We start from the raw sequence: 27,153 nt of genomic DNA, 5'->3' as shown, positions 1-27,153 counted from the left end.
ATCCCAGCCCTTGGGAAGTGGGTCAGGATTAGGTGCTCAGGGTCATCTACACAAAGTTGTTGAGGCCAAAACAACCCAAACAAAATGACCCCCAAAAGGTAAAAATAAAAGTAAAATAGGCAACAACATGAAAATTCTTTAAAATTCTTATTCTGTTTACCTGTCTGTCTGTCTGTCTGTCTATCCATCCATCACTCTGTGTGTGTGTGTGTGTGTGTGTGTGTGCGCGTGTGTTACCACACGTGTGGAGATCAGAGGACAACTTTAGGAGCCAATTATCGTCTTTGATTCACGTCTTGGGAATTGAACTTGTGTCATCAGTCTTGGTGGCCAGCACCCTTATCCACTGAGCTATCTCACTATCTCATATATTCTTTTTGTATTTTCACTACATCCAGAGACAGACAGAGAGACAGAGGGGTGGGGGGGGGTGGGGGAGGAGGGAGACAATGTACATGTATGGGGGTGGAGGTCAGAGAAGAACTTGTGAGAGTCCGTTTTCTCCTGCAATTATGTGTCCTAAGTTGAACTTAAGTTCTTCAGGCTTGGCAGCAAGCATCCTTAACAGCTGAGGCATCTCATGCCCACTCCCAAATATTCCTAATGAGACTTAACTAGATACTAAAAATCATTAATAAAGTAAATTTTGTGTTGTGGGTATTTATAACCATTAAGGAAAATGGATCCCCCCCCCCCCCCCCCCCCGAGAACGACATGGAACCCTTCTCTGAAGGCTGCTGCACAGTCTTTCTAATGCATGGTCAGTGACTACCATCTCTACAGCTGTCACCTTCTGCTCCATCCTTCTCAGAGTTGGGTATCAGAAATCAAAAGAGAGGAAAATACACGTCACTTCCATGACCCTGAAAACCATCCCAGAGTGGAAGATCTTCTGCCTCCTGTCCGTGGCTCCACCTGCTGCCCTCACAGTGGCAAGGTAGGCCTTTCCGGAACAGGGGAGCGGGGCTGAGAGGCATGGGAGGTGGCTCACAGGGATACCAGGGTGAGGTAAAGGCAAGTAGCTTCACCCTCCTTAGGTTCTTCTTCTCTTCTCCTTTCTCACTGCCCCCCCCAACACACACACACACACATACTTTGTTATAGCACTAGAATTTGAACCTGGGAGCTCACACTAGACAAGAGCTGCACCCCTGAGCTATGGCTCTAGACCTCTTTAACTTTTTATTTTGAGACAGTGTTTCCCTCAGTGGTCTAGGCTGGCCTTGAATTTGTGAGCTTCCTTCCTTAGCTTCCCAAATAGCTGGGATTACAGGACTGTGCCATCAGGCCCAGCTGACCTCTTGTATAAGCTGTATCTGATAACCTTTTCTGAAAGTGCGCATTTTAAGGTCAGCATTTTTCCTCTTTCATTTTTTGCCATTCTGTCTCTTTTATTCTGATCATTTTTTAAGAGCATAGAGGATATTCTCCTCCAGGGAAGAATCCTGCCTTTTCTGGGGAGGTGCAGAGGCTGTGTTGTTGTAGAAGCCAGCTGACTGCCCACTTTGAGTGGTGTTGCAAGCACTTAGAGACCCCTCCACTCCCTGGGGCACATGCTTCTCTGGTTTTCATTCTTTGTACTTGGTCCCTATTTGGTCTTGCAACTCTCCTTTTTACCTCATGAGTTTCATGAAGATGGGGTCTGTTGGAGCTCCAAGTCCATCCAGTTCACTTAAAGTCGAATCTAGGCCTTTGAGTGCCTGCTCACCTTGTTGTTTGACAGAATGGCTACCCAAGTCTTTCCATCTTCCTGTTCTTGTCATTCTTATATTTTTGTTGTTATTGACTTGTGTTTATTTATTACATTTATTTATTTATTTATTTATTTATTTATTTATTTATTTATGTAAGTATGTAAGTACACTGTAGCTGTCTTCAGATGTACCAGAATGTATGTATGTATGTATGTATGTAAGTATGTAAGTACACTGTAGCTGTCTTCAGATGTACCAGAAGAGGGCATCAGATCTCATTACGGGTGGTTGTGAGCCACCATGTGGTTGCTGAGATTTGAACTTCGGACCTTCAGAAGAGCAGTCGGGTGCTCTTACCTACTGAGCCATCTCACCAGCCCCCTTATTATTATTTTTTAAATAGGGTTTTACTATGTAGCCCTGGACAGCCTGGTCTGAAATTCACAGGAATCTGACTGCCTTTGCCTGCCAAGTCCTGGGATTAAAGGTGTGCATCACCATCATGCCTGGCTATTTATCTTTTAAATATATATTATTTAATATTTAATATATATATATTTAATAAAATATATGAAATATAATAAATATATTTAACATATGCACACACAGTATATATGTATGTATATATACGTATATATATGTACACCTATGTGTGTATGTGTATATGCCATACTACTGTGTGCACATCAGATTTAGTGGAATGGGTTCTCTCCATCTGCCCTGTGGATTTGGGAGATAGAGCTGAGGTCTTTAGGCTTGGCAGCAAGCATGTTTACCCACTGAGCTATCTAACTGCCCCTCAGTTTTTCTAGAATCTTTGGTTTTATTTCTAAAACATTTCCATCATTCTGCTCTCTCAAATTTACCTTCGTGCACCTCTGTGCTCCTCATTAGGGGCTCACAGGTAGTGGGAAATGCTGCCATCTGTAATCAGTGAGTTCGTAGTCACTAATGGAGCACTGTGTGCTAAGTTTGTGCGTCTGTGCCCTAAACCATATGATATGGAATTCTTGACCTGGTCTTTATTTTTTACATATTTATTACTTATGTATGTGTGTTTTGCCTGCATACCACATGCATGCAGTGCCTGCAGAGACCTGAAGAGGGTGTCAGATTCCTCTGAAACTGGAATTACAAACAGTTGTGATCTGCTGTGTGGGCGCTGGGACTTGAACCTGGGTCCTCTGGAAAAGCAGCATATGTGCTTAGCCACAGAGCCATCTCTCTAGCCGCTTGACATGACTTTTAAATGGCTTATGGTCCATTGGTACAGACAGATGGGCAGCACAGTGATGCTCAGATTGCATCCCAGGAAATCCTACAAGTTAATGTTTGTTTTCCTATGAAATAAAGTCATGCTATACTGCCCAGGCTGGCCTGGAATTCTTGCTCCAAATGATTGCCTTGCCTTGGCCTCCCAAGCAGGTGGACAGTGGGTGTCCACCACTGCATCCAGCAGAGCAGGTGGACAGTGTGTGTAGACCACTGCAACCAGCAGAGCAGGTGGACAGTGGGTGTACACCACTGCATCCAGCAGAGCAGGTGGACAGTGGGTGTCCACCACTGCATCCAGCAGTGTGATTTGAACACAGTGTCAATACCTCACCTTTCCCTCTGTCTTGACCTCAGCATCAAGAGTAAAGCTGCTGTGCCTGACCTTGAGTCAAGGCTGGGGCGCCAAACCATGTGCACACGAGTACACATACATGCACACACACACACACACACACATACACACACATGCACACACGCACACATGTGCACACGATGGAGAAAAAACAAACAAAGCCAATTAATGTAATGCTACCTTTGGTGCAACGATAAAGTATTATTTTGTTTAATATTATACCTTGAAGACATGTGCTTTCAGTATTTTATGTGACAGGCTCAGAAATATGCAGAGAGCTACCTTCTGAGCAGGACATACAATTTTACTACGCAGCTCAATAAACGTACTTGAGAGCCAGTGTGATGGTAAAGGTGTCTGCTACCAATCCCAATAGCCTGAGTTGTTTCCAGAGGCCACACCACTGAGAGTTTTGTTGTTGTTGTTGGGTTTTAGATTTTTAAATTTTATGTGTATGAGTGTTTGTCTTAATGTATCCATATTCGTGCCTGGTGCCTGCAGGAGGTCACAAAAGAGCATCAGATCCTCTGGAACTGGAGTTAGCTACTGTGTGGGTGCTGGGGACTGAATTCAGGTGGTTTGGAAAAACAACTGGTGCAACTCTTAACATCTGAGGTATCTCTTCAATGCCAAAAGAGAACCGACTCCTGAAAGCTGTCCTCCGATACACACACACACACACACGCAATATATTTTCATCCTCTAAATGGAATGCATATTTCACACAGGGATATTGAAGAACTATATAAGAATTTAAGTACCCCCAGTTTCTTTCTTTAAAAAGTCTCTTCATATTTTTTTATTTTATATGTGTTTTGCCTACATGTATGTATGTGCACCATGTGCATGTCTGGTGACCAAGGAGGTCAGAAAAGGATGCAAGATCCTCCAGAGCTGGAGTTACTTGTGAGCCTGCATGCAGGCGCTGGAACTGATCCTTGGTCCTCAGCCAGAGCAGCCAGTGCTCTTTCCTGCTGAGCCATTGCTCCAGCCCCACTACCCCAGTGTCTCCTCAGCTCCTTTAACCGCTAAGCTGTGCCACTTGTATTCGTTTTCTAACAAACTGGTTGGCTTTAAACAAGAGGAATGTGTTTTATAGTTCCAGAGGCAAGATGCTGACAACCAGGGTATTGGCAGGGCCATGGTCCTTTGAAACCTGTAGGAGAAGACCTCTCTTTGCTTTTTCGGTTCCTAGTATTGTCCTCAACTATGACAGCTGAGCTCTAGTCTCTACCTTCATCTTTAGTCTCCCTCCTCTTAGTACACTCCCCGGTAGTAAGATGTGTTCTGGGAAATTAAGTACTCCTCTGTCTAATGGCTGTCATGCCTTCCTCCTGATTTCTCTGGGTACGGAGCCTGCCCTGCTCTCCCATCGTGAATCAGCAACGGGTCTGGGACCTGATCCCGGCCACTCTGCCCTGCCAGCTCACTGGAGCCCTTTCTTTCAGTTTCTCTAAGGGTGGAGGAGGGGAGGACCACTCTTTAGTTTTCTCTGATGAGGCCTTTGTGGTTTTAATCCCAGACTGCTGTGGCCATGTCTCCTGCCACATGGGGAAAGCACACAGCCATCAGTAAGAGGAGGGGGTCAGCAGGCAGGGAGGACACACAGCCATCAGTAAGAGGGGATCTGCAGGCAGGGAGGACACACAGCCATCAGTAAGAGGGGGTCAGCAGGCACGGAGGACACACAGCCATCAGTAAGAGGGGATCAGCAGGCACGGAGGACACACAGTCATCAGTAAGAGGGGGTCAGCAGGCAGGGAGGACACACAGCCATCAGTAAGAGGGGATCAACAGGCAGGGAGGACAGGGTCTCTGAAGAGAGCAGAAACAGGAAAGTCCTCCCCAGCAGACCTGGGCCTCTTTTGCTGTTGTTGTTATTGTTGTTATTTTTGTTTGTTTGGTTTTTGTTTTTTGGAATTAGTCTAAGTTGGATGTCTGCCTGACAAACAAAACAACCCTTCCTAATCCAGCAAAGTCGTTATTCTTGTCTCTCTCAATGCCTCGGCTCTAAAAGAATGGTTGAGTTTATTGCTATTTTTATTTTAGAAACCATCACTGACATACGTGAGTTTTTGGGTATGTCCTTGGGATTAACTACAGATTTAACCCCTCAGGTTTGGTTACATCAGACACTGGAGTTCTTTTAACCCCACAGGGATCTGTTTTTTTGATCTGTTTCATTTGTTTATCTTATGCCAGTGGTTCACAGTGCATTTATAATAAAATCTGAATAGGCTGAATGTATCTCATCAAATGTGATTTATTCTTTCAGGAAACATATTCTAAAAGTAAGACAGCTAAGAAGAGGATTCCAAGGGATTATGCAGAATGGGATAAGTATGTTTTATATTTCTTTATTTAAAAGTTGTCTCTGAAAGATGCTCCACTGTTAAATGCTTTACTAATTTATAATATTATAAGCCTGATACATCAAGGGTCTCAAATTACTTTAGTAAAGTTACCATTTTATTGAACACTTCCCACCCTCTTTCTTGTTTCTTTTGAGACAGGGTCTCACAATGTAATCCAGGCTATCCTTGCTCTTCCCCACGCTCCCAGCTGCTATAATTCTAAGCAAACACCACCACATCTAGTAGTCTAAGCTCTTCTAATTTCATTTTTTTTCCATTAATAATGCCTTTTCTTTATAAAAACCAACCATAAAATAGGTTAGATTTAATTCTGCAGTTTTTGAGACAGGGTTTCTCTGTGTAACCCTGGCCATCCTTGAACTCGCTCTATAGACCAGGCGATATCTGTGAGTTCAACGCCAGCCTGGTCTACAGAGCCCGTTCCAGGACAGGGCTTAGAGTTTGTCCCAGGCATTCCATCTGCAGACACCCAGTGTGAACCTCAGAGGCAAGGAGAGCAGGACTGAGGTCATCTCTCACTAGTTTTGTACTAGTCTTCTGTTGTTGTTTCAGATTTGATGTGGAAAAAGAATGTTCAAAGATTGATGAGGATTATAAAGAAAAGACTGTCATAAACAACAAAGCTCATTTGTCTAAAATTGAGACAAAAATAGAAACAGCAGGTAAGAAGAGAAGAAGGGGCTGGTCGTTTTCCAGCCTTTTAGCTATGGGAAACGTGTCAGCCAAGGAGGTGCTGTCCTTGAGCACTACTGATTTCCATGAACATTTATAGGCTTTTGCCCAGAGTTGACCACTCCTAACAAGTTTATTTCTAGCTTTTATTAATCAATTTTGTTTGAGATAGAATTTCATGTAGCCCAGGTTGGCCTTGAACTCACCATAGCTTGACCTTGGACTTCTGGTATTCCTGCCTACATTAGCTAAGTCCTGGGGTTAGAAGTGTATAACACTGTACCTGGTTTTAATAATGAAGTTTGTAAGACTTCAAAACATAAACCTATTTTTTCTTAGAATATTTTTTTGTTTTCCATTTCTTTAAAAAAAAATCTCATTTATTTTTTGCATCAAACAAAAGAAATGAGACACTTTTTCGTCTGAAGTCCAGCCTTTAAAGTAATAGCAAAACCAGCCATAAGAAAACCAATCCTAAAAAAACCAAACAAACCAAAAAAACAAAAACAAAAAACCCACATGGTTAGAAGAAAAGAAATAGCCCTAAACTCAAGAGAGCTTTTATTTTGTTTATTGAATCTATGGCTTTCTGCTTCGTTAAAACAACTCTTCTTGGGTGTGGCAGTGTAGCTCAGTGGTAGAATGCTTTTTAGGCATGCTTGAGGCCCCAGGTTCTAGTTCAGGGCCACCCTAAAAATAAAAGCACTCAAGCATTCAAGCCTTGCAAGAAATCATCTTAGGCTGTGTTTTCATGTGGGTTTATTTCTAGGTCTGACTGAGAAGGGAAAGAGTTTTCTTGCCAATCGGGAAAAGGGAAAAGGGAACGAGGCTTTCTACTCCGGGGACTATGAGGAGGCCGTGATGTATTACACCAGGTCAGTGGGTTCTCCTTCCTTGTGGCTTACGTTTGCTCTCCTAGGGGCTGGAGAGTGACTCAGCAAGTAAGCATGGGGGCTGCTCTTCCAGGGACCCAGGTTCAGTTCCTTGCATCTGCATGGCAGCTCACAACCTGCTGTAACTCCGGCTCCAGGGCATCCAGCTGGGTACCAAGCACACATGTGGTCGTAGACATATGCCAGCAAAACATCCACATAAAAAACTAGATAGGCTGTTTTGCTGTGTTGAATCCCTTAGGGATTGTACCTGTGATGTCGGGAGTTCACCCGTGCGGTCTTCTCTGTGGCTGTCCCCCTCCCCTCACTATCTTTTGAGTCTACCTATCTTCTGGGACATATCCCATGCCTTCAGTTCTTTAGAGGACTCTTCCCTGAACCCCCAGCCAAGTTACTCTTCCCTGTAACACAGCACAGCAGCTCCTCTCAAGGCTCCAGCTCAGATCCCGTGGTCTGATAGCGACGGCACCATGAGCTGCCACAGCAGAGCATACTTGATCGATTGTCCGATACTCTCACTACCCGGTAAGGCTTGGCTCAGAGCAGGCCTTCATTAGGATCTGTGAACTCTTGAAGATTATGCTGTTGTGCCAAGAAACATTTGTGAACCCCAAAAGACCACTAGGGAGCTGTTACCGATGCAATCACATTAGGGTCTCTTTATTACAAGCTCAGGTTTGGGCTCTCCTTCAACCCAGTCCTACACAGCAGAATGAGAAGGGAAGGCAGAGCAGCCTCGAACCCTCAGCAGGACAAGGTTTTATGGGAAATAGGAGCAAGTGAGGGGGTAGCCAGCCTGGCAGGCATCTAATAGAATGACTGTTGTAAGCTGACAGGTGGCTGCTCTGAAACAAGACCATGAACAATCCCCAAGGGTCTGAAAGTACATCTGAAACAACCAGACTAACCTTGATTGACTGTTGCTAGGAGGTAGCTAGGGAGTAACTCTGGGACATGGGCCAAGGACAAGCCGAGGGGTCCTTCCTGGTACTTGAGTACAGCTTAGGTTCAGCTGCAGGTCAAGTTCTCTGCCTTTTTTTTTTTTTTTCTTTTAAGTTAGAGCTGGTCCCAAGATGGAGTAGGTAAAGTGGATGAAGTTCATAAAATACTGTCACAGCCAGACTTTTAGAATCACTAATGCTAGCTGGCTATTGAGATGCACACCTTTGATCTCAGCACTGGGGGGCAGAGGCAAGAGGATCTCCGAGTTTGAGGACAGCGCAGTCTACATAGTAAGTTCCAGTCTACATTGAGAGACCCTGTCTTTAAAAAATAAATAAATAGAAGAAACACTAATCCTGCTCATAATTAAGCTCTATACAGCCTTCCCTCCTCCTTTGTAAGGAAGACTATAAATTTTAGTTTTGTTTGGTTTTTGAGGAAGTATCCCATATATCAAGCTAGCCTCAAACTCACTGTGTATTGTAGCTCAGAACTCTGGATTTCCAGTGCTCCTGCCTCCGCTCTGAGTACAGATGTATGCTACCATATGAGCCTGGATGATGCTGCTTTGATGGGGTTTGTGTTCATCTGACTGGAAGCAGAAAGGATACTTGTGGGGTTCCTTCAGCCAGCGAACAACAGCCCCGCCAGACTCATTCTCCCTCCTTTCCCTCACCCCTTTTCTCATAGTTTTATGAGCCCAGGTTGGCCTTGAACCTCCGATCCTCCTGCTTCCATCCCCCTCTAAAGGCTGAACTAACTTGGAGCCTTTTACTGTGTAGTTAAAGGTCTGTCTCAGTAGAGATGTCCCATACAGAACTGAGTTTCTGGACTCTCCTGGCGCAAGTCACACTCTTAGCTAGGGCTGCCATCACAGATACCACAGCCCCGGTAGCCTGAATAAGCCGCTTACCTCACTTTTCTAAAGGCTGGAAGTCTAAGCTCAAGGTGAAAGGTGCAAACCTAGGCTGGCAGGTGTCTGTCTTCTTCCTGTTTGCTCTCATGGTCTGTCACTCATATCTGGCTCTAATCTCTTCTTTTTATAGGATTTCAGTTTTGTTAGACTAGAGTACACACACTGAGGGCCTCATATTAAGTTACTTTTTTTTTAAAAACATTTTTTTTTTTTGTGGTGATTTTAATGACTATTTGTAATCTTGGAAGAATCTATAATCACCTGGAAGTTGGGCCCATAGACCTGCCTGTGGAGTATTATTATCTTGATTGTGTTGAGTTGGGACAACCCATCCACTATGGGTGGTGCCATTTCTTGCCAAGGATCCTAGATAGTATAGACAGAGAAGGGTGCTTAAGCGGCAGTGCACATCCATGCTTTTCTCTGCTCCCTGCTTGTGGCTATGACGATCTTCCCCACCACGATGGGCTGCATTTGAATTGTGAGCCAAAATAAGTCTTCCCACCTTAAGTTGTCTTGTTGGGGTATTTTATCATAGCAACAGGAAAAGAAACTGTGACAGTGGTCCTGGGGATTGACCCGTCAAGCACTGAACTGTGTGAATATCTCTAAAGCCTTCCATGCAGAGGTATTCATATTCTGAGACATCGTAGGTTTAGGATTTCAACATACAAATTTTAAGGGACAGAGTTCATCTCTTATACAGTCTCGATTTGTTTTCCTTACAGTTTGTACTGGTTATTTTGCATAGCTATGACCTAAGTGCCTGAGACAGCAGTTTCAGGAGGGAAGGATTTACAGTGACTTACAGTTTCTGGGATGAACTCATGTTTGGTGGCTTGGCTGGCTCTGTTACCTTGGGTCTCAAGTAAGGGTGAACAACTTGGTGGCAGGAATGAGCTTCAGGCTGCACCTGTTGGTGAGACATAGGAGGGGACCAGGACAGGGACATCTATGTAGCAGGAGTGTTTAGCTACACCGATTCATGCTCCCCGAGGGTCGCATGTTTTCAGCCACACCCCTCCAAAGGAGCTCTCTGAATTCAAAAATGCAAAACACATACACATTAGCTTAATTTTGAAATGCCTTGGCTACCTCAAAGGCTGGCGATCTTTCCTCCTTTCTCCCCCTGTGCCCAGCCATTGGCCATTGGCATCTTTATTGACTGATCAAAAAGCAATTGGGGACAAGGACCTTTAGCATTTGGACACACAGATTCCTGATTGAATCAAAGCATTGGAACCAGTCTCCAACACATCCACGCATTGGGGCGAGGGAAGAAAAGCCAAAGGCATGGTCCCTACTTCCTTCTATTAGGCTCAGCCTCTGATGTTTGCAGAGCCCCTCACCACTGTGCCACCAGCCTGTGAGGACATTTTTTACTCAAACCACAACATAACCTCAGCTGAGTTCCTCTGACTCTGACCTCCCTGTCACCAACTCGTTTCTTGTGTAGGAGCTTATCAGCCCTTCCCACCGCCATTGCCTATAACAATCGAGCTCAGGCTGAAATCAAGTTGCAGAGATGGAGCAGTGCTCTTGAAGACTGTGAGAAGGCCTTGGAGCTGGATCCTGGAAACGTAAAAGGTAAGCAGGCAGTGAGTGTCTTGTCCCAGGTCCAGCAGCCCACCTGAGGTACTTTGTGATGCTGCTTCTTTCAAAAGAAGAAATAGTAGATATGGTGGATGGAATGTTTGACCCATGGGAAGTGGCACTATTAGGAGGTGTGGCCTTGTTGGAGGAAGTGTGTCACTGTGGAAGTGGCTTTGAGGAACTATGCCTAAGCTCCACCCTGTGGAAGAGCCTGTGGAAGACAGTCTCCTTTTGCTGCCTTAGGATCCAGATGTAGGATTCTCAGCTCCTTCTCTAAGCACCATGCCTGCTTGTGCACTGCCATGCTTCCCACCATGACAATAATGGACTGTGTGCCTTTATAGGAGTTGCCTTGGTCATGGTGTCTCCACAGCAATGGAAACCCTAACTCAGCAGTGGGGAACACTGCAAACTGCAGTTGTCACCTAGTCCTAGCACATATCTTAGTCCTCTTAGCAGTCCATTACCTACTAACAATACAACTAAACCCCAAGCCCTATCATCTTATTGACTTGGCAACCACAATGTGTTCTTTATAAGGCTAAAACTACATTATATAATGAGGGAGTGTTGTGTAATTCCCAGTTATGCATTGATAGCATATTAAAACATATTTGACACACTGTTACATTTCAGAATTATTGAGCCTGATTTTTTTTCCCTTAAGATATCATTTTACTATGTAAAGTTCTCTCATATAAGGGACCAAGGGACTAGAATGGTACATTGTTAGTATTAAATGATTATAAAATTGTAAATTGAAATGTACAAAAAAAAAATACTGACACAATATGCCAAAGTGCTCAGCTCCTGACCCCTGCTGATGTAGTCACCACATGCTAAGGTAACTTTGGATTGTTTTGGTTTGGCTTAGTTTTTTGGTTTTTTTTGTTTTGTTTGTTTGTTTTGAGATAGGACCTTACTATTTTCCAATTCTCTGCCTCACTGACAAGGAACTAGGATTTAGGCCTTTCCCATAACTGACATAGCCAGCTCTGATCATCTTAGAAATAGCTGTGCAGAGCTGGGTGGCAGGGCCATGCCTGGGAGTCCAGTTCTCCGGAGGCAGACTCAGGGGGACCAGAGTTCAAAGGTCATCCTTGCCCGTACAGGGAATCCAGAACCAGCCTATGCTATTGAGACCCTGTCTCAAAACACTAAACCAAATCAAGCCAAACACAAGCAACTCTCCCACCACTACCAAACAAGACTAACTGGTTAAGTGGAGCGCACTAATGCCCTTTATCTGTCCTTGGCCAGTCAGTGCCTACAGCATCTCTACAGGCTTGTCCTAAGTTTCCAGAAACAATGAGCTAAGAGCAGTGGCGACTGAAGGAAGCCAGACGTGGTTGTTAGTGAGTGGTTCCCTGGTGCGGCAGCACGGTTGCAGGGCTTGGGAAACGGACAGAGACAGCGAGTGGCAGGGTCAGGATGTGAGACGCCCCGATTCTTACACAGAGGCTGGAGCTGCAGAGGGAGGTCAGTTCTTTTCTGACGCAGCCCCCGAGAGGAGACCCTGTATGAGTTACTTTTCTTTGCCGTGATAACGCCATGACCAAGGCAGCTTAACAGAGAAGGAGTTTGTGAGTCCATCATGGCAGAGAGGCCTGGCAGGAGGAGCAGACAGTGTAGTACCCACAGCTTTAACTGTGAGAAGGAGGTTAGGCTTTCTATGCTCAAATCACAATCCCACCGTCTGTCCACCAGGAAGGCTGCTGCACCTCCTAACCTCCCCTAAACAGCCTCACCAACTGGACCAAGTATTCGAATGCCAATGCCCATGGCGAAATTTCTCCTTCAAACCACCATGGTGCTCCTGCGTCGGTAGATAGCCCTACACCTACACACATTCAGACAGCACTAGGTGGACTCCGTCGTTTTTTGTTTTTAAAAAAAGAGTACATGAAATGAGGAGTGAGAAGCTTTTAGGAGGAAAGAATTGGAGAGAAGAGGGGAGAGGGCAGATTTGACCAAAGCATGATACGTATGCATGTATGGGAGTCTCAAGGAATTTAAAAAGCAGGCTGCTACCCAGTGAAGCGTCTTCTGGTATGGCAGGGTCGTATGTGCCATCACACGGACCTGGGGGTTCAAGCTCTGCCTGTTTGTGTCTTGTGCTGCTCATACTTCCCTTCTTGTTGGGAACTTGTTCAAACTGTGTTGACGCTCTCATGGTACATGTTAAACTATCGAGCATTTATCTCGGTACATTTTCAGCTCTCCTGAGACGAGCCACTACATATAAACATCAAAACAAGCTCCAGGAAGCTGTGGATGACCTGAGAAAGGTGCTGCAGGTGGAGCCCGACAACGACTTGGCCAAGGTAAGGATGGACAATATATTTTAAAGCCTAACTCTGTGGTTTTCTGTTTCGGATTTTCCTGATTTATTTTGGTTTTTTTTTTTTTTAAGACAGGGTTTCAGTATATACCTGTGGTTGGTCTGGAGCTCTCTATAGTTCAGACCGGCAGTGAATTTACAGAGATTCACCTGCCTCTGCCTCCCAAGTGCTGGGATGAAGGCTGTGTACACTGCCATGCCCAGCTGTTTCTGAATATATGTTAAAAATGGCATCAGTCAGGCTGGAGAGATGGCTCAGCGGTTAAGAGCACTGGACTGGCTGCTCTTCCACAGGTCCTGAGTTCTATTCCCAGCAACCACATGGTGGCTCACAACCATTTGTAATGGGATCTGACGCCCTCTTCTGGTGTGTCTGAAGACAGCTACAGTGTATCATATACATAAAATAAATAATGAAATCTTTTTAAAAAAAAAAAACAAAAAGAGGCATCAGTCTTGTTGAGTAACTTGCATTGGAGGTGAGTTCTTTGCTTTTACAAAGGTCAAATGCTCTACGGTGTTGACATCTCCTTGAGATAGGAGAAAGCAAACTGTTGAGGGAAGCATGGTTTTGATTCTAAAGAGGAACTGTCAAGACCAGGAAAGAGGAGAGATTTTGCTCTATTTGCAAATTAGTAAGCTGACTGAGTGGCACATACACAGTAGCTGTCTAGTTACTGTTTCATCGCTCGCTGTGAAGAGACACTGTGACCAAGGTAACTTAGAAAGAAAGCTTTTCATTGGGGTCTTGCCTGCAGCTGCAGAGGGTGAGTCCAGGATCATCATGGTGGGGAGTGTGGCAGCAGGCAGGCAGAAATGACTTACAGCTTTGGTTTTTGGTTTTTGGAGACAGGGTTTCTCTGTGTAGTACTGACCGGTCTGGAACTTGCTCTGTAGACCAGGCTGGCCTCAAATTCAGAGATCTGCTGATTTGACTTCCCAAGTGCTGGGACTAAAGTTGTGTGCAGAGAGTGAGAGCTTACATCTTGTCCACAACCAGCAGACAGGGAGATAAACACCTCAAAGCCAACTCCTAGTGACACACCTCTTCCAAAAACACTACACCTCCTAATCTTCACAAAACAGATCCACCAGTGAGGGACTAAGTATTCCAATATGAGTTTAGGGGCCATTCTTATTTAAACCACTACAGTATCTTAGGTCAGACAGGAGGGGCTTTTACTGAGAGTCAGCAAAGCTCCTCTTGTTCCCAAGTCCCATTTTAGTGCCGAATGAGTGTGCGTGGTGACTGAGGAACCACATTTTAGGATACCAATCCCGTACACACACACACACACACACACATGCATGCACCTGCACTCACCAATAATGTTAATAATTTTTAGAGGCTGAAGAGATGATTCAGTAGTAGTAGTTAGTAACACTTGCTGATCTTCCAGAGGACCTAAGATTGGTTCTCAGCACCCCTATCAGGCAGACTACAACTGCCTGTAACTCCAGCTGCAGGGGCTTGACACCCTCTTCTTACCTATGCAGACACCAGCATACATGTCACGTACACTCACACAAGTAAAATAATGTTAAATATTCAATGGAGGTCTGGCTCCGCTCTCACAGCCATTGCAGTACATTGAGCTCCATAGAGACAGCGCCGGGGCAAGCGCGAGCCGGACGGGCACTGGGCGACTCTGTGCCTCGTGGAGGAAAATCAACTAAACATGGGCAAAGGAGATCCTAAGAAGCCGAGAGGCAAAATGTCCTCATATGCATTCTTTGTGCAAACTTGCCGGGAGGAGCACAAGAAGAAGCACCTGGATGCTTCTGTCAACTTCTCAGAGTTCTCCAAGAAGTGCTCAGAGAGGTGGAAGACCATGTCTGCTAAAGAAAAGGGGAAATTTGAAGATATGGCAAAGGCTGACAAGGCTCGTTATGAAAGAGAAATGAAAACCTACATCCCCCCCAAAGGGGAGACCAAAAAGAAGTTCAAGGACCCCAATGCACCCAAGAGGCCTCCTTCGGCCTTCTTCTTGTTCTGTTCTGAGTACCGCCCCAAAATCAAAGGCGAGCATCCTGGCTTATCCATTGGTGATATTGCAAAGAAACTAGGAGAGATGTGGAACAACACTGCAGCAGATGACAAGCAGCCCTATGAGAAGAAAGCTGCCAAGCTGAAGGAGAAGTACGAGAAGGATATTGCTGCCTACAGAGCTAAAGGAAAACCTGATGCAGCAAAAAAGGGGGTGGTCAAGGCTGAAAAGAGCAAGAAAAAGAAGAAAGAGGAAGATGATGAGGAGGATGAAGAAGATGAGGAAGAGGAAGAAGAAGAGGAGGATGAAGATGAGGAAGAAGAAGATGCTGATGAATAAGTTGGTTCTAGCACAGTTTTTTTCCTTGTCTATAAAGCATTTAACCCCCCTGTACACAACTCACTCCTTTTAAAGAAAATTGAAATGTAAGGCTGTGTAAGATTTGTTTTTAAACTGTACAGTGTCTTTTTTTTGTATAGTTAACACACTACCGAATGTGTCTTTAGATAGCCCTGTCCTGGTGGTATTTTCAATAGCCACTAACCTTGCCTGGTACGGTCTGGGGGTTGTAAATTGGCATGGAAATTTAAAGCAGGTTCTTGTTGGTGCACAGCACAAATTAGTTATATATGGGGACAGTAGTTTGGTTTTTTTTTTTCCCCCCTTTGGTTTTATTTTTGGGTTTTATTTTTTTCATCTTCAGTTGTCTCTGATGCAGCTTATACGAAGATAATTGTTGTTCTGTTAATTGAATACCACTCTGTAATTGCAAAAAAAAAAATTGCGGCTGTTTTGTTGACATTCTGAATGCTTCTAAGTAAATACAATTTTTTTTATTAAAAAAAATATTCAATGGAGAGGGGCTATATAAGTGGCTTTCTTCCTAGATGGCATAGAAAATCTCAGAACTCTGAGCACTATCTTTCACAGCACAGCACGGGTTTCAGTTTCGTCGGCATAAACTGCCCATCTACATGAGTGTCTGTATACAGAAACACCAAAAGCTCTTCAGAAGTCAGCAGGGTTAAGTGACTGCAAGGAGTTCAGGTGACTCTCTTTTCTTCTCTCTCTCTCTCTCTTCTGAGACAGGGTTTCTCTGTGTAGCCCTGGCTGTCTTGGAACTCACTCTGTAGACAAGGCTGGCCTCGAATTCAGAAATCTGCCTGCCTCTGCCTCCCACATGCTGGGATTAAAGGTGTGCGCCACCACTGCCTGGCTCCTTCTCTTTTTGTAAAATGTATTTTCTGTGTATTGGTGTTTTGCATGCATGTCTGCACCACAGGCTTGCTTGGTGCCTCAGGAGTCAGAATGAGGGCATCGGAGCTCCCAGGACTGGCGTTCCTGACAGTTGTGAGGTACCTTGTGGGTGCTGGGAATTGAGCCCAGGTCCTCTTAACCTCTGAGCTGCCTCTTCAGCCTGTTTTGTATCTATTTTATATTGTTATTCAGTATCCATTTGTTTGTTTGCTTATTTTATAGTGGGCATAGTTATTACAATCAGACAAAACTATAAATTATTATAAAAAGGAGACTAGTACGAGTTTTCAGGTTTATTCGTTTTAAAGTGACTTCTTCATATTCTTACCAGAAAGAATGATTGTGTTTTATTAAAAGGAAAACATTTAATTATGTTGCAGAAGACCTTATCGGAGGTTGAGAGAGATCTGAAGAATTCAGAGCCTGTCTCTGAGCTCCAAACCAAAGGGAAGAGGATGGTTATTGAGGAAGTTGAGAACTCGGGAGATGAAGGTGGAAAGGGAAGCGCAGATGAGCGTGAAGATGGTGGCTCGGATGAGGGTGAGGCATCTTTTTCATCCTGGTTCTGCAAACGGCTGTTTTCATCAGGCGGGGTGGTGGTGGGGGTGGTGGGTTTGTTGTTACAGAAATTGTTAGTTTCCCAAACTTGTGGTAGCTTTACCTTAAAGTCTACAGTCAAATTTAGCACTGCTTTTCTTTATAAATTTCTTTTGACATTGATTTATTTTGTGTGCTGAGTAGGGACACATGCAACATGTGGGGGGACAGAGGACAACTTGCTGAAGCCAGTTCTCTCTCTAGTACATGGGTCCTAGGATTGAATTCAGGGTGTCAGACCTGGTACCAAGCATCTTTACCTGCTGGCCAGTCTCCTCCTCCTCTTCCTCTTCCTCTTCCTCTTCCTCTTCCTCTTCCTCTCCTTCCTTGTTGTTGTTGTTATTCAGGGCCCCATTCATTGTGTAGCCCTGGCTGTTCTAGAACTCACAGAGATTCACCTTTCTCTGCCTTCAAAGTGCTGTGATTAAAGGCCATGCCTGGTTACCATCTTTCCTTAATAGAGCTTAATATTGTATTAGTTAGGGTTCTCTAGGGTAACAACTTATAGACTCTCTCTGTATGTAGAGAAAGGAGATTTATTAGAATACCTTACAGGCTGGGATCCAGCCAACCCAGCGATGTCTTCCTATGAATGAACGATCCAAGAATCCAGTAGTTGTTCAGTCCATGACACTGAATGTCTCAACTGGCCTTTAGTATCTGCTCAAATCCCTAAGAAAGCGTCTCCCATGTCAGTGCAGGGATGGGCTTGCCAGTGAGGAGAGGGCAGGCAGGCAGAGAGCAGCACCTTCCTGCTTCCATGTCCTTATAAAGGCTGCCAACAGAAGATGCTGCCCGGATTAAAGTCTGCATCTTCCCACCCAAAAGATTAGAAGGGAATCTTCCCACTTCAAATTAAGCAAAAATCCCTTAGTGGTATGTCCCATTTTTATAAAATTTTAGTTAATTTCAGAAGTTGACAACCAAGCAAAACCATCATAAATACAGTGTCCAAAACTTATTTTTTCTCTTGTATTCAGAGTTCTCGTCAACTGTTTACTCTAAAGTGGCTGTGCCTACAGGACGCCAGCCATTTGCAAGTTAACTTTAAATCTGCTCTCTCCTGAGGGGTCACGCACATGTGCTACCATGCTCAGTGTCCCGCTTATGTTTAAAGGGTTACCTTACCTACCTGCTGTGCAGTAGAGCATCACCCTGCACTCACAGCCTCCACTGACCCAGGCTCTAAAGTGAGGGATCACGTCAAGTGTGCTGCCAAGCCTGAGGCTTATCCAAGTCTCATCCACAGGTGTCTTCCCATCCATGTGGCAGGTTTTTATTATTCTAAAAGCCAGTGTCTTTCACATCACAAAGGTTTTTAATTTTGTTGAAGTTAAATTGACTCAATTTTAGAACATAATCGTGTTGTCAGTATCCTATCTGTGAATCCTCTGCCTAGTCCAAATGCATGAAGATTTTTCTTCTGTGTTTTTGTTGTTGATTTTGTCCTTGAGACAAGGTCCTACTAAGTAGTGCTGGCTGGCCTGGAGCTCCCTTTAAACTCAAATATGTCTGCATCTTTCTGCCTCCACCTCCTTCCATGGCTGGGATTAAAGGTATGCGCCACCACACCTAGCCCACTTTTCTAAGGTTCAGATCCATTTGTTGAAAACTGTCCTTACTCATTTGAATTGCCTTTACTCCATGTCAGAGAACTAATTGATCAGTCTCCTATAGACAGCAGAATTGTGGATGCCATTCTTTTGTACTGGCTTACGTGTATGTCCTCCCTGTACTACCCTGTCTTAACATGGCTTCACAGTCACCTCTTCAAGCCAAGACATGCTGCTGTGTGCTCCCTCCTGCCCTGTGAAACCCTGTGCTGTGTTGCTGTGTGCTCCCTCCTCTGTGAAACCCTGTGCTGTGCTGGTGTGTGCTCCCTCCTCCCCTGTGAAACCCTGTGCTGTGCTGGTGTCTGCTCCCTCCTCCTCTGTGAAACCCTGTGCTGTGCTGGTGTCTGCTCCCTCCTCCCCTGTGAAACCCTGTGCTGTGCTGGTGTCTGCTCCCTCCTCCCCTGTGAAACCCTGTGCTGTGCTGCTGTGTGCTCCCTCCTCCTCTGTGAAACCCTGTGCTGTGCTGCTGTGTGTTCCCTCCTCCCCTGTGAAACCCTGTGCTGTGCTGGTGTCTGCTCCCTCCTTCTTAAGAAACCCTGTGGCTTTTTGCTCCCTCACCAGCACATATGTATGGTGGATTTTTTTCTTCTTTTACTTCTTTTTGTTGGTATTGTTTTGAGATAGGCTCTTACTCTTTAGCCTAGGCTGACCTGGGACTGATGACAATCCTCCTGCCTCAGGCTCCTGAGGGCTGGGATTATAGACATGAGCCACTATGGCCAGTATTGCTCTCATTTCTCAATATTGGTGACTTTGAGTTCCTGACTTGGCTTGCTTCCACCTCCCAACGTTTGGGATTGCAGAATGTGTCATGGTGCCTTGGGCTTTTCTTTACTGAAGGATGGTTTTTTGTTTTTTTTTTGTTTTTTAATTAGGTATTTTCCTCAATTACATTTCCAATGCTATCCAAAAAGTCCCCAATACACCCCCCCCAGTCCCCCAGTCCCCCCACCCCCACCCCTTGGCCCTGGTGTTCCCCTGTACTGGGGCATATAAAGTTTGCAAGTCCAATGGGCCTCTCTTTCCAGTGATGGCCGACTAGGCCATCTTTTGATACATATGCAGCTAGAGTCAAGAGCTCCGGGGTACTGGTTAGTTCATAATAATGTTCCACCTATGGGGTTGCAGTTCCCTTTAGCTCCTTGGGTACTTTCTCTAGCTCCTCCATTGGGGGCCCTGTGATCCATCCAATAGCTGACTGTGAGCATCCACTCCTGTGTTTGCTAGGCCCCGGCATTGTCTCACAAGAGACAGCTATATCTGGGTCCTTTCAGCAAAATCTTGCTAGTGTATGCAATGGTGACAGCGTTTGGAAGCTGATTATGGGATGGATCCCTGGATATGGCAGTCTTTAGATGGTCCATTCTTTCTTCACAGCTCCAAACCTTATCTCTGGAAGGATGGCTTTTTAAGGATGGTTATGGGTTTCTTAAAGGTTGACAGTTCAGGTTTGCCAGGGGGAAGCAGTGATGTTGTTCTTTGGTTTTGTTGTGTTCTGATTTTTTTAAAATCTTAACTGGAACATCCCTTACCTCCCCCCCCCCCCACCACCATGTGTGTGTGTGTGTGTGTGTGTGTGTGTGTGAGAGAGAGAGAGAGAGAGAGAGAGAGAGAGAGAGTGTTGAACTAGTGATATGCTTCATAGAATTATTTACTTTCCACGGAAACTACAATGCTAGTTACCTATACCTTTTTTGTCTTGTTTTGCCTTGTTTTGTTTGAAATAGGGTCCTTGATACATAGTACAGGCTGGCCTTGAACTCATAGCTGTCTCTGTGCCTCTGCCTTCTGAGTGTTGGGATTAAAGTTGTCCACTGCTCTGCTTGTCTGCCTTACTTGTACTTACAGATCATTTAGAAAGATCAGGTTGTCACATTGGTGTCATTCGGGGTCAGATGGTTGGAGTGTGGTCCTGTATCTCTGTGAGGTCAGACTATATACTGGAAGTGGTTGAAAGGTGCAAACTGTGGGCAAAGAAGTTTCACTAAACAATGCTAAACATCACCAGGTTACATTCTCAGTGCATCCTAGTTTGGCGTACATAAATGATTCTTTTGTCTGTGTGTGTGCATGTATGTGTGTGTGACTGAAGCTAGGGCCTTGTGTGCCAGGCAAGTGTTGTACCACTGACTTTATACTACTCTGATTAGGGATCCAAACGAGAATGGTTGTGGCATGTTACATACCAGATCTCTGCTCTGTGAGAACCATTTCTGACCCTGACACTGAAAGAACCTAGTGGGGAAACCCCGACTTAACTCCCGATTCGGTGTGCACCCAAGAATCATGGACAAACAGACCGTCTTGATGTAAAAACATGAGGTAGTTTAATGGCGGAGCTCTGGGTCGAAATGTATCTCATGCAGGAGACAGTGGATTCTACCACGAGGCTTGGAAGCTAGGGGTTTTTATAGAAAAGGGGTGGGGCTGGGGGAGGAATTGGTGCGGTCTCACATGATTGGTCCATTTAAACACCAGCAGACTGTACATACAGATAACATTTAACCTAGGTCAGAAGGGCAGGAGATAGGGAGGTGCCGGGCCAGTCCGTACATGTCATTCTCTTTATCTTTATGACCAAGCAGCCTCAGGAATGTCTTAACCAGGGGCCTGCCCGGGCATGTCCTGGCCTGTTCTGCTATGTTCTCAGCCCCAGGTTTCAAAGCTCACAAACAACTCTTTGGGCTATTTGACATAAATTACATGAATCACAGGTCTCAAGTTTTATTTTCTTTCAACACTTGGTCCCCTTACCGAGATTACCTGTAGATTATCTATAGGGTATGAGGGAAGTAAGATTCAGAAAAGAGAAAAAAGTCCTGACAGAAAAACAGAAAATCTCTTAGGAGTTTCCTTTTATCAGCCTTTAAAGTAAAGGCAACACAGAATGCCAGAACTCGTGAGGAGTCCGTTCAGTCTAAGAAGGAATTAACACAACTGGAGACTTGTGCTGGCCTCTGCCATGTGACACAGCTGATAACATTCAAAAAGAGGTCCCTGAGATTTGGACGTGAAGAGAGCAATCTAAGTTGCTTTTAGTAAAACAATGTTATGTTATAGTTTAGAAGGGTATTAGCAAGTTAGAATCTTTACATGTCTGATCACAAGACCGTCCTAACAAAGAATTCTTCATCATTATAGTTTATTTTCCAGGGAGCTTTGAGGATCATGGGAAAAAATGTAGCAAGAAGTGTTTTATCTCCTTGGCTGGGGCAGCTTCTTGGTTACAAATTCCACCTTAGTGGCCAGGCCCAGTTCCTTAGCTTTATTTTATTCCTTCTTTGAAGACTGCATGCATGTATACAGTGTATCTCAATTATATCCATCCTCATTCCCCATGCCAACTCTCTCCCAGGTCTCCCTGTCTCCTTCCCCCTTCATGCCCCACTTCTGCATTTTGTTACTTATGTTCTTAACCCGTTGAGTCCAGCCTTGTTGCCCACGCGCATTTGTACACTGGGAGCCACCCAGTGGTAAACCTCCTAAGGACGTGGCACCTCAGTGCTCGCTTTGGCAGCTCGTACACTAAAATTGGGATGATACGGAGATTAGCATAGCCCCTGGGCAAGGAGGTGGCTCTTCCTCCCCCAGCGACCGGCTGGAGTGGCTCAGGGTGGGATCTGGGGAGCCCCTCCCGTATCCACACTGGGAGTTTTAACTGGCTTGATCTTGTACAGGTCTTATTTAGGTAACCATGGCAGCTGTGGGTTCATGTGTGCATCAGCCATGCAATGGCCAAGGACAGCAGTTCACAGCAGTTGCCTGCATCCGTTCTCGCTGCCCCTGAACCTTGGGTGCAGGTGTGTTGCTATACATGTCCCGTCATATTAACTACTACCCAGCACAATAAGAACTTTCTCTGACCAGAAAAAGAATCTGTGACTATAAACACAAATATTGAGAAAGTATTTAACAACATGAATATTTATAAGATTATATCAGTACGGTCTCCTGAGAGCCTGTGTTTTCCTAATCTTGGATCTTTATCCTATTTGCTATACCATGAGCAGATTTCCTGCCGTGGAGCAGACCTCAGACTCAGTCAAGAGCGGCTGGCTACCCTATAAATAGTTTTCCCACTGTTGTGTCAGAGAGCAATCTTTGCCGTAGGTTGGTGGTATAGCATGCAGCATCCAGCAGAGTGAGACCACTGTCTTTTCTCCTCTGGCATCCAGCCTAGCACCTTCCAGCACCGTGAAGGCCAGCCTACAGGGAAGGTTTCCTGGTCAAGATCTGCAGCCAGTGTGAGGGTCTCATCATCTAGTTGTGGTAGGCACAAGAGCAGTGGCAGTGGCCTGCATCTTCTGGGTGCCTTGGGGGCCTCTGGTCAATAGCTCACTCCTTGGGAATTAACCTGTCAGACCCAGTTGATCCCAATGGAAGGAGCAGAGAAACCGCAGGGTCAGTTTCCCCAGTGACAGCTGCTGTGGTAGAAGCTGAGACTGCACAGTCAGCAGGTTCTCCTCACCTTTCCTCTACCTCTGCTTCATAGAATGTGTGCGAAGGACTCCTGCCAGCCGGGCAGAGTTCCTAGTCTCCCGCAGAGCTTCCATCTGTTTGTGTTTCTTCTTCCCTAGCGGGACTGTTAGAAATGTTCACTGTGACACAGCCGTGGCTTTGGTACTTTATCTCTTACACAGTCTGAAAAGCAGCCAGACAAAGCGAGCATCTGAGCCTGGCATAGAAACTTTTGTCTCTAATCCCAGCATTGGGGAGGCGGAGGAAGGAGCTCAGAAGTTCCAGGCCATTGTTGTCTATGTAGCAAATTCAAGGCCAGCATGGGCTCCCTAAGCCCAGTCTCTAAACCAAACACACGGTGAACATCCAGGTTCTTACAGTGCTGCTGTTGTCTAAAGGGAAATATAAGAAAAGTAACGTCACTCACAAACAGAAAAATAACATAAATATTTCTCTTGTCTGGAAATTCCACAGGATTTGGAGGTATAAGACAGATTTCTAAGAGTTGCAACAATATACAAAATCATAAAGACCAGATAAATCTGATTTACATAACATGATAACACCACTCACTTCTGTTTGGCAGCACATGAACCACTGAAGGTGAAGTTTAAACGAGGACATCAAAGGCTTAATGAGCTTACAGTATGAACAGGTTACAAAACGAGTCATCACAGACAGTGCACAGACGTGTGTTGTAGAGAATCACTAGGGAAATTTCTAGTATAACCAGTTATTATGAAAAGTAAATGTATTTTTCTATCAAACTGGCCAAAATAGAAGAAGAAAGTGCCCTTTGCTGTAAGTTAGTGTTTTTGAAAAATTGATACACATTTTTGACTATAACATATTTAAATATCTTCTAATCTATACATGATTGTGGGAAAGGCACAGAATGACGTGTCAGAGATGGTCTCTCTCTTTTTCTCTCCTCTCTCTCTCTTTCACTCTCTCTCTTTCTCTCTTTTCTCTCCAGGGTATCTATGTAGTCCTGGTTGTTCTCTTGAAGCTCCACTCTCTGAGGATCTGGTGTGGGGGTGGGGGGTGGGGCGGCATTGCATCCGGGGCACTTGCCACAGGGACCATCAGAGAAAAACATGAATCTATTTAGCAATCTAGGACGACCATCCTGCTTCAGGTTTCTGATGACAGTGATGTAAGGCTCAGTGATAGTTTGCCTAGAATAAATGAGGCCCTGGCTTTGATACATCCATAGACACACACCCATGTACACATACCACACACAGACACAATACACAGAGACACAAATACACACAGATACACACAAACACATAGACACACACAGATACACACAGACATACACAAACACACAGAGACACAACACATACAGACACAAACACACAACACACACTAACATTTACAGAAACAGACACATAAACACACAGACACAACACACACAGACACAAACATACACAGACACAAATACACAGACACAAACATATAGACACAAACACACAACACACACACTAACATTTACACAAACTAACACACACGCAAAACAGACACACACACTAACATTTACACAAAGAGAAACACACACAAACAGACACATACAAACACACAGACACACCACACACACAGACACAAACATATATACAACACACACAGAGACACGCACACACTTCCCACCATTCCTCTCCTGGTTGTGTAGCTATCTTTATTTGGAAAGAAGGGCTTTAGTTTAAGAGACAGTCAGTCACCCTGTCCTGCTCATCAACATAATTTTCAAATTTGGCAGACGTAGGCTAATCCGGAGATGGTTCTGTCACCCCTCGAAGCTGTCTCACCGCATTTGCAGGGGCTCCGTCATCCACAGCTCCAGCTGCCACCTCCAGTCATGAGTCTTGTCTTTATGGTTTTGCATATTTTTTTGTTTCATACCAATGCAGTCATACAGTGTAGCTTTTTGTTTGTCTTATTTTTTGAGACAGGTCTTGCTGTGTAGACCAGGCCGGGCTGGAACTTGAGATCTCCCACCTCGGCCTTCTGAGCGCTGGGGTTGTAGGTGTGCACCACTGTAGTTGAGATGGATTGATTGACTTTCTAACCCTGTGCATGTGTGTAATTATACCACACGCATACTTGGTGCTCTCAGAGTGCATCAGAGTCACCTGGAAATGGAGTTATGGCTGGTTGTGCGCCACCGTGTGCGTGCTGGGATTGAAGTCACCGTGTGCGTGGTGTGTGGCATTTAGTGTGTTTTTCAGACAGACAGTGTTTTCCTCAGATTTTCTCTGTGTACCACTCCCTTGTCCGAGGCCTCACCACTAGCCACTCCTACTGCTCAGTGTTGCTGACCTTTCCCCAGATGCCCTGGGTTTCCAAGGCAGCCCATGCTCCTAGGCTCCTGTTGCCTTAACACTCTTCCATCTCCACAAGAGACTCCTTGGGTTACCCTTTAGGTGGACTTCTCAGGGATCCCTCCAGGGACCTGAGGATCTCACCGCCCCCTCCCCCCCCCCCCCACACACACACTCTGATCAGCCTGTTTGTGCTGGCAACCCCAGGGACAGTATCTTTTTAAGACACTGCCTCCTGACAGTCCATCCGCATTGTCCCATCACTGAGTTCCCAACCAGACCCATAGGTCCCTGTGCTTACCTTTGCAGGAAAAAAAACCCAAAACCCTTTGGTTTCAGGTTTTGTCTCTTCCCTGCCAGCAGGCATGCGCATCCCCATTCCTCTCCCACATCACCTTCTCTCTGTCTACTCTCTCTCCAGCTTGTGCTTACATCCAGGGGGCTTCAGGGAGGACTCGAGCAGTTGCTTCCAGTCGCTACTAGTGAAAACTGGAGTTTTGCCCTGTGTTCTTACTGGGTCCAGTCTTGTGATTGATTTTGATTATCAAAAATATGTTCTATTGTTGCAATAGTTGAGTCTCTTTGGGTTAGTGATTCAAATTGGGTGTTTTATGAACCTTGCATTTGAGCATGGTGGCTCACTTCTGTAATCTCTAACACTCAGAAGGCGGAGGCAGGAGACTTGTCATGAGTACAGGCTAACCTGGGCTATGTATGAGAATCTGTCTGGGAGAAAGCTGTTGCCTTTACCGTTATCACTGTGTTGACAGTCCTTAGCTCATTGGCTGTGGTCGGGTGGTCAGTCACCATGGGTTTTCAGGAGATAACGTGGTTCTCCCTGCTCTCTCTGACCTTTCCATGTATGAAGGAGGATGGAAAACACAGCCAGGAAAAGTCAGATTAGAAATTGTTTAAAAAAAAAAAAAAAAGAATGCTCAGGATGGGTATTGTGAGCTAGGTTTTGTTTGTTTGAGATGAAACCTCAGTGTGCAACCCTGGCTGCCTCCTGGGCTCTGCCTGCCTTGGCCTCCGTTTTACCACCAGCCTTTTAAAAAAGCATTGCTTTATTTGAGTTCAAGGCCAGCCTGGTCTACAGAGTGAGTTCCAGGGCTACACAGAGAAACCCTATCTTGAAAAACCAAAACAAAGAACAAGCCTTGATTTGAGGCCCTTAGTCACTCTGCTTTAAATACTGACACCACAGCTGAAGTACAATGCCCGAAACTTGCAGTTGAATTAAAAATCTTCAGTTTGAATAAGGCATCTAAGGAGAAAATTCAAAGTTTTGTTTTTATATTTTGAGACGGTCTTCTTATGTAGTCCATGCAGGCCTGGAACTTGTCAGATCCTCCAAGAGCCGTGATTATAGACATGTGTCACCACATACAGTTATGAATGAAAAGTTTTACTATTTTTTTTTCACTGTTTTTTTTTATTACATATTTTCCTCAATTACATTTCCAATGCTATCCCAAAAGTCCCCCATACCGCCCCCCACTTCCCTACCCTCCCATTCCCATTCTTTTGGCCCTGGCATTCCCCTATATTGGGGCATGTAAAGTTTGCAAGTCCAATGGGCCTCTCTTTCCAGTGATGGCCGACTAGGCCATCTTTCGATACATATGCAGCTAGAGACGAGAGCTCCGGGGTACTGGTTAGTTCATCATGTTGTTCCAACTATAGGGTTGCAGATCCCTTTAGCTCCTTGGGTACTTTCTCTAGCTTCTCCATTGGGAGCCCTGTGATCCATCCAATAGCTGACTGTGAGCATCCACTCCTGTGTTTGCTAGGCCCCTGCATAGTCTCACAAGAGACAGCTATCTTTGGGTCCTTTCAGCAAAATCTTGCTAAAGTTTTACTATTTTT

At 45.0% G+C, this 27,153-nt stretch overlaps 2 protein-coding genes across 4 annotated transcripts in view; both read left to right on the top strand.

Moving 5' to 3' along the window:
• The window catches only part of Spag1 (sperm associated antigen 1), a 64,316-nt gene that overhangs the window by 11,903 nt on the left and 25,260 nt on the right, over positions 1-27,153 (top strand). For all 3 annotated transcript variants that reach the window (XM_021183225.3, XM_021183224.3, XM_085831959.1), the window contains 7 exons: positions 812-937; positions 5,597-5,661; positions 6,249-6,358; positions 7,138-7,243; positions 10,576-10,706; positions 12,930-13,036; positions 16,679-16,838. In XM_021183225.3, coding sequence (XP_021038884.1) covers positions 812-937; positions 5,597-5,661; positions 6,249-6,358; positions 7,138-7,243; positions 10,576-10,706; positions 12,930-13,036; positions 16,679-16,838 — 805 coding nt within the window. The remainder of the gene's footprint in view (positions 1-811; positions 938-5,596; positions 5,662-6,248; positions 6,359-7,137; positions 7,244-10,575; positions 10,707-12,929; positions 13,037-16,678; positions 16,839-27,153) is intronic.
• On the top strand, positions 14,627-15,380 carry LOC110310350 (high mobility group protein B1). The gene has a single exon (XM_021183226.3). The coding sequence runs from the start codon at positions 14,733-14,735 to the stop codon at positions 15,378-15,380; it is 648 nt and encodes a 215-aa protein (XP_021038885.2). The 5' UTR covers positions 14,627-14,732.

The sequence above is a fragment of the Mus caroli genome, unplaced genomic scaffold (genome assembly GCF_978045245.1).
Source record: "Mus caroli unplaced genomic scaffold, Mus_caroli_1 scaffold_16, whole genome shotgun sequence".
Lineage (NCBI taxonomy): Eukaryota > Metazoa > Chordata > Mammalia > Rodentia > Muridae > Mus > Mus caroli.
Note: the sequence above shows the minus strand (reverse complement) of the source record. Positions and strands in the feature narration are given on the sequence as shown.

What these genes read in the sequence shown, in the direction of transcription:
- LOC110310350 (XM_021183226.3), top strand. Translation starts at nt 14,733, where the DNA reads ATGGGCAAAGGAGATCCTAAGAAGCCGAGAGGCAAAATGTCCTCATAT.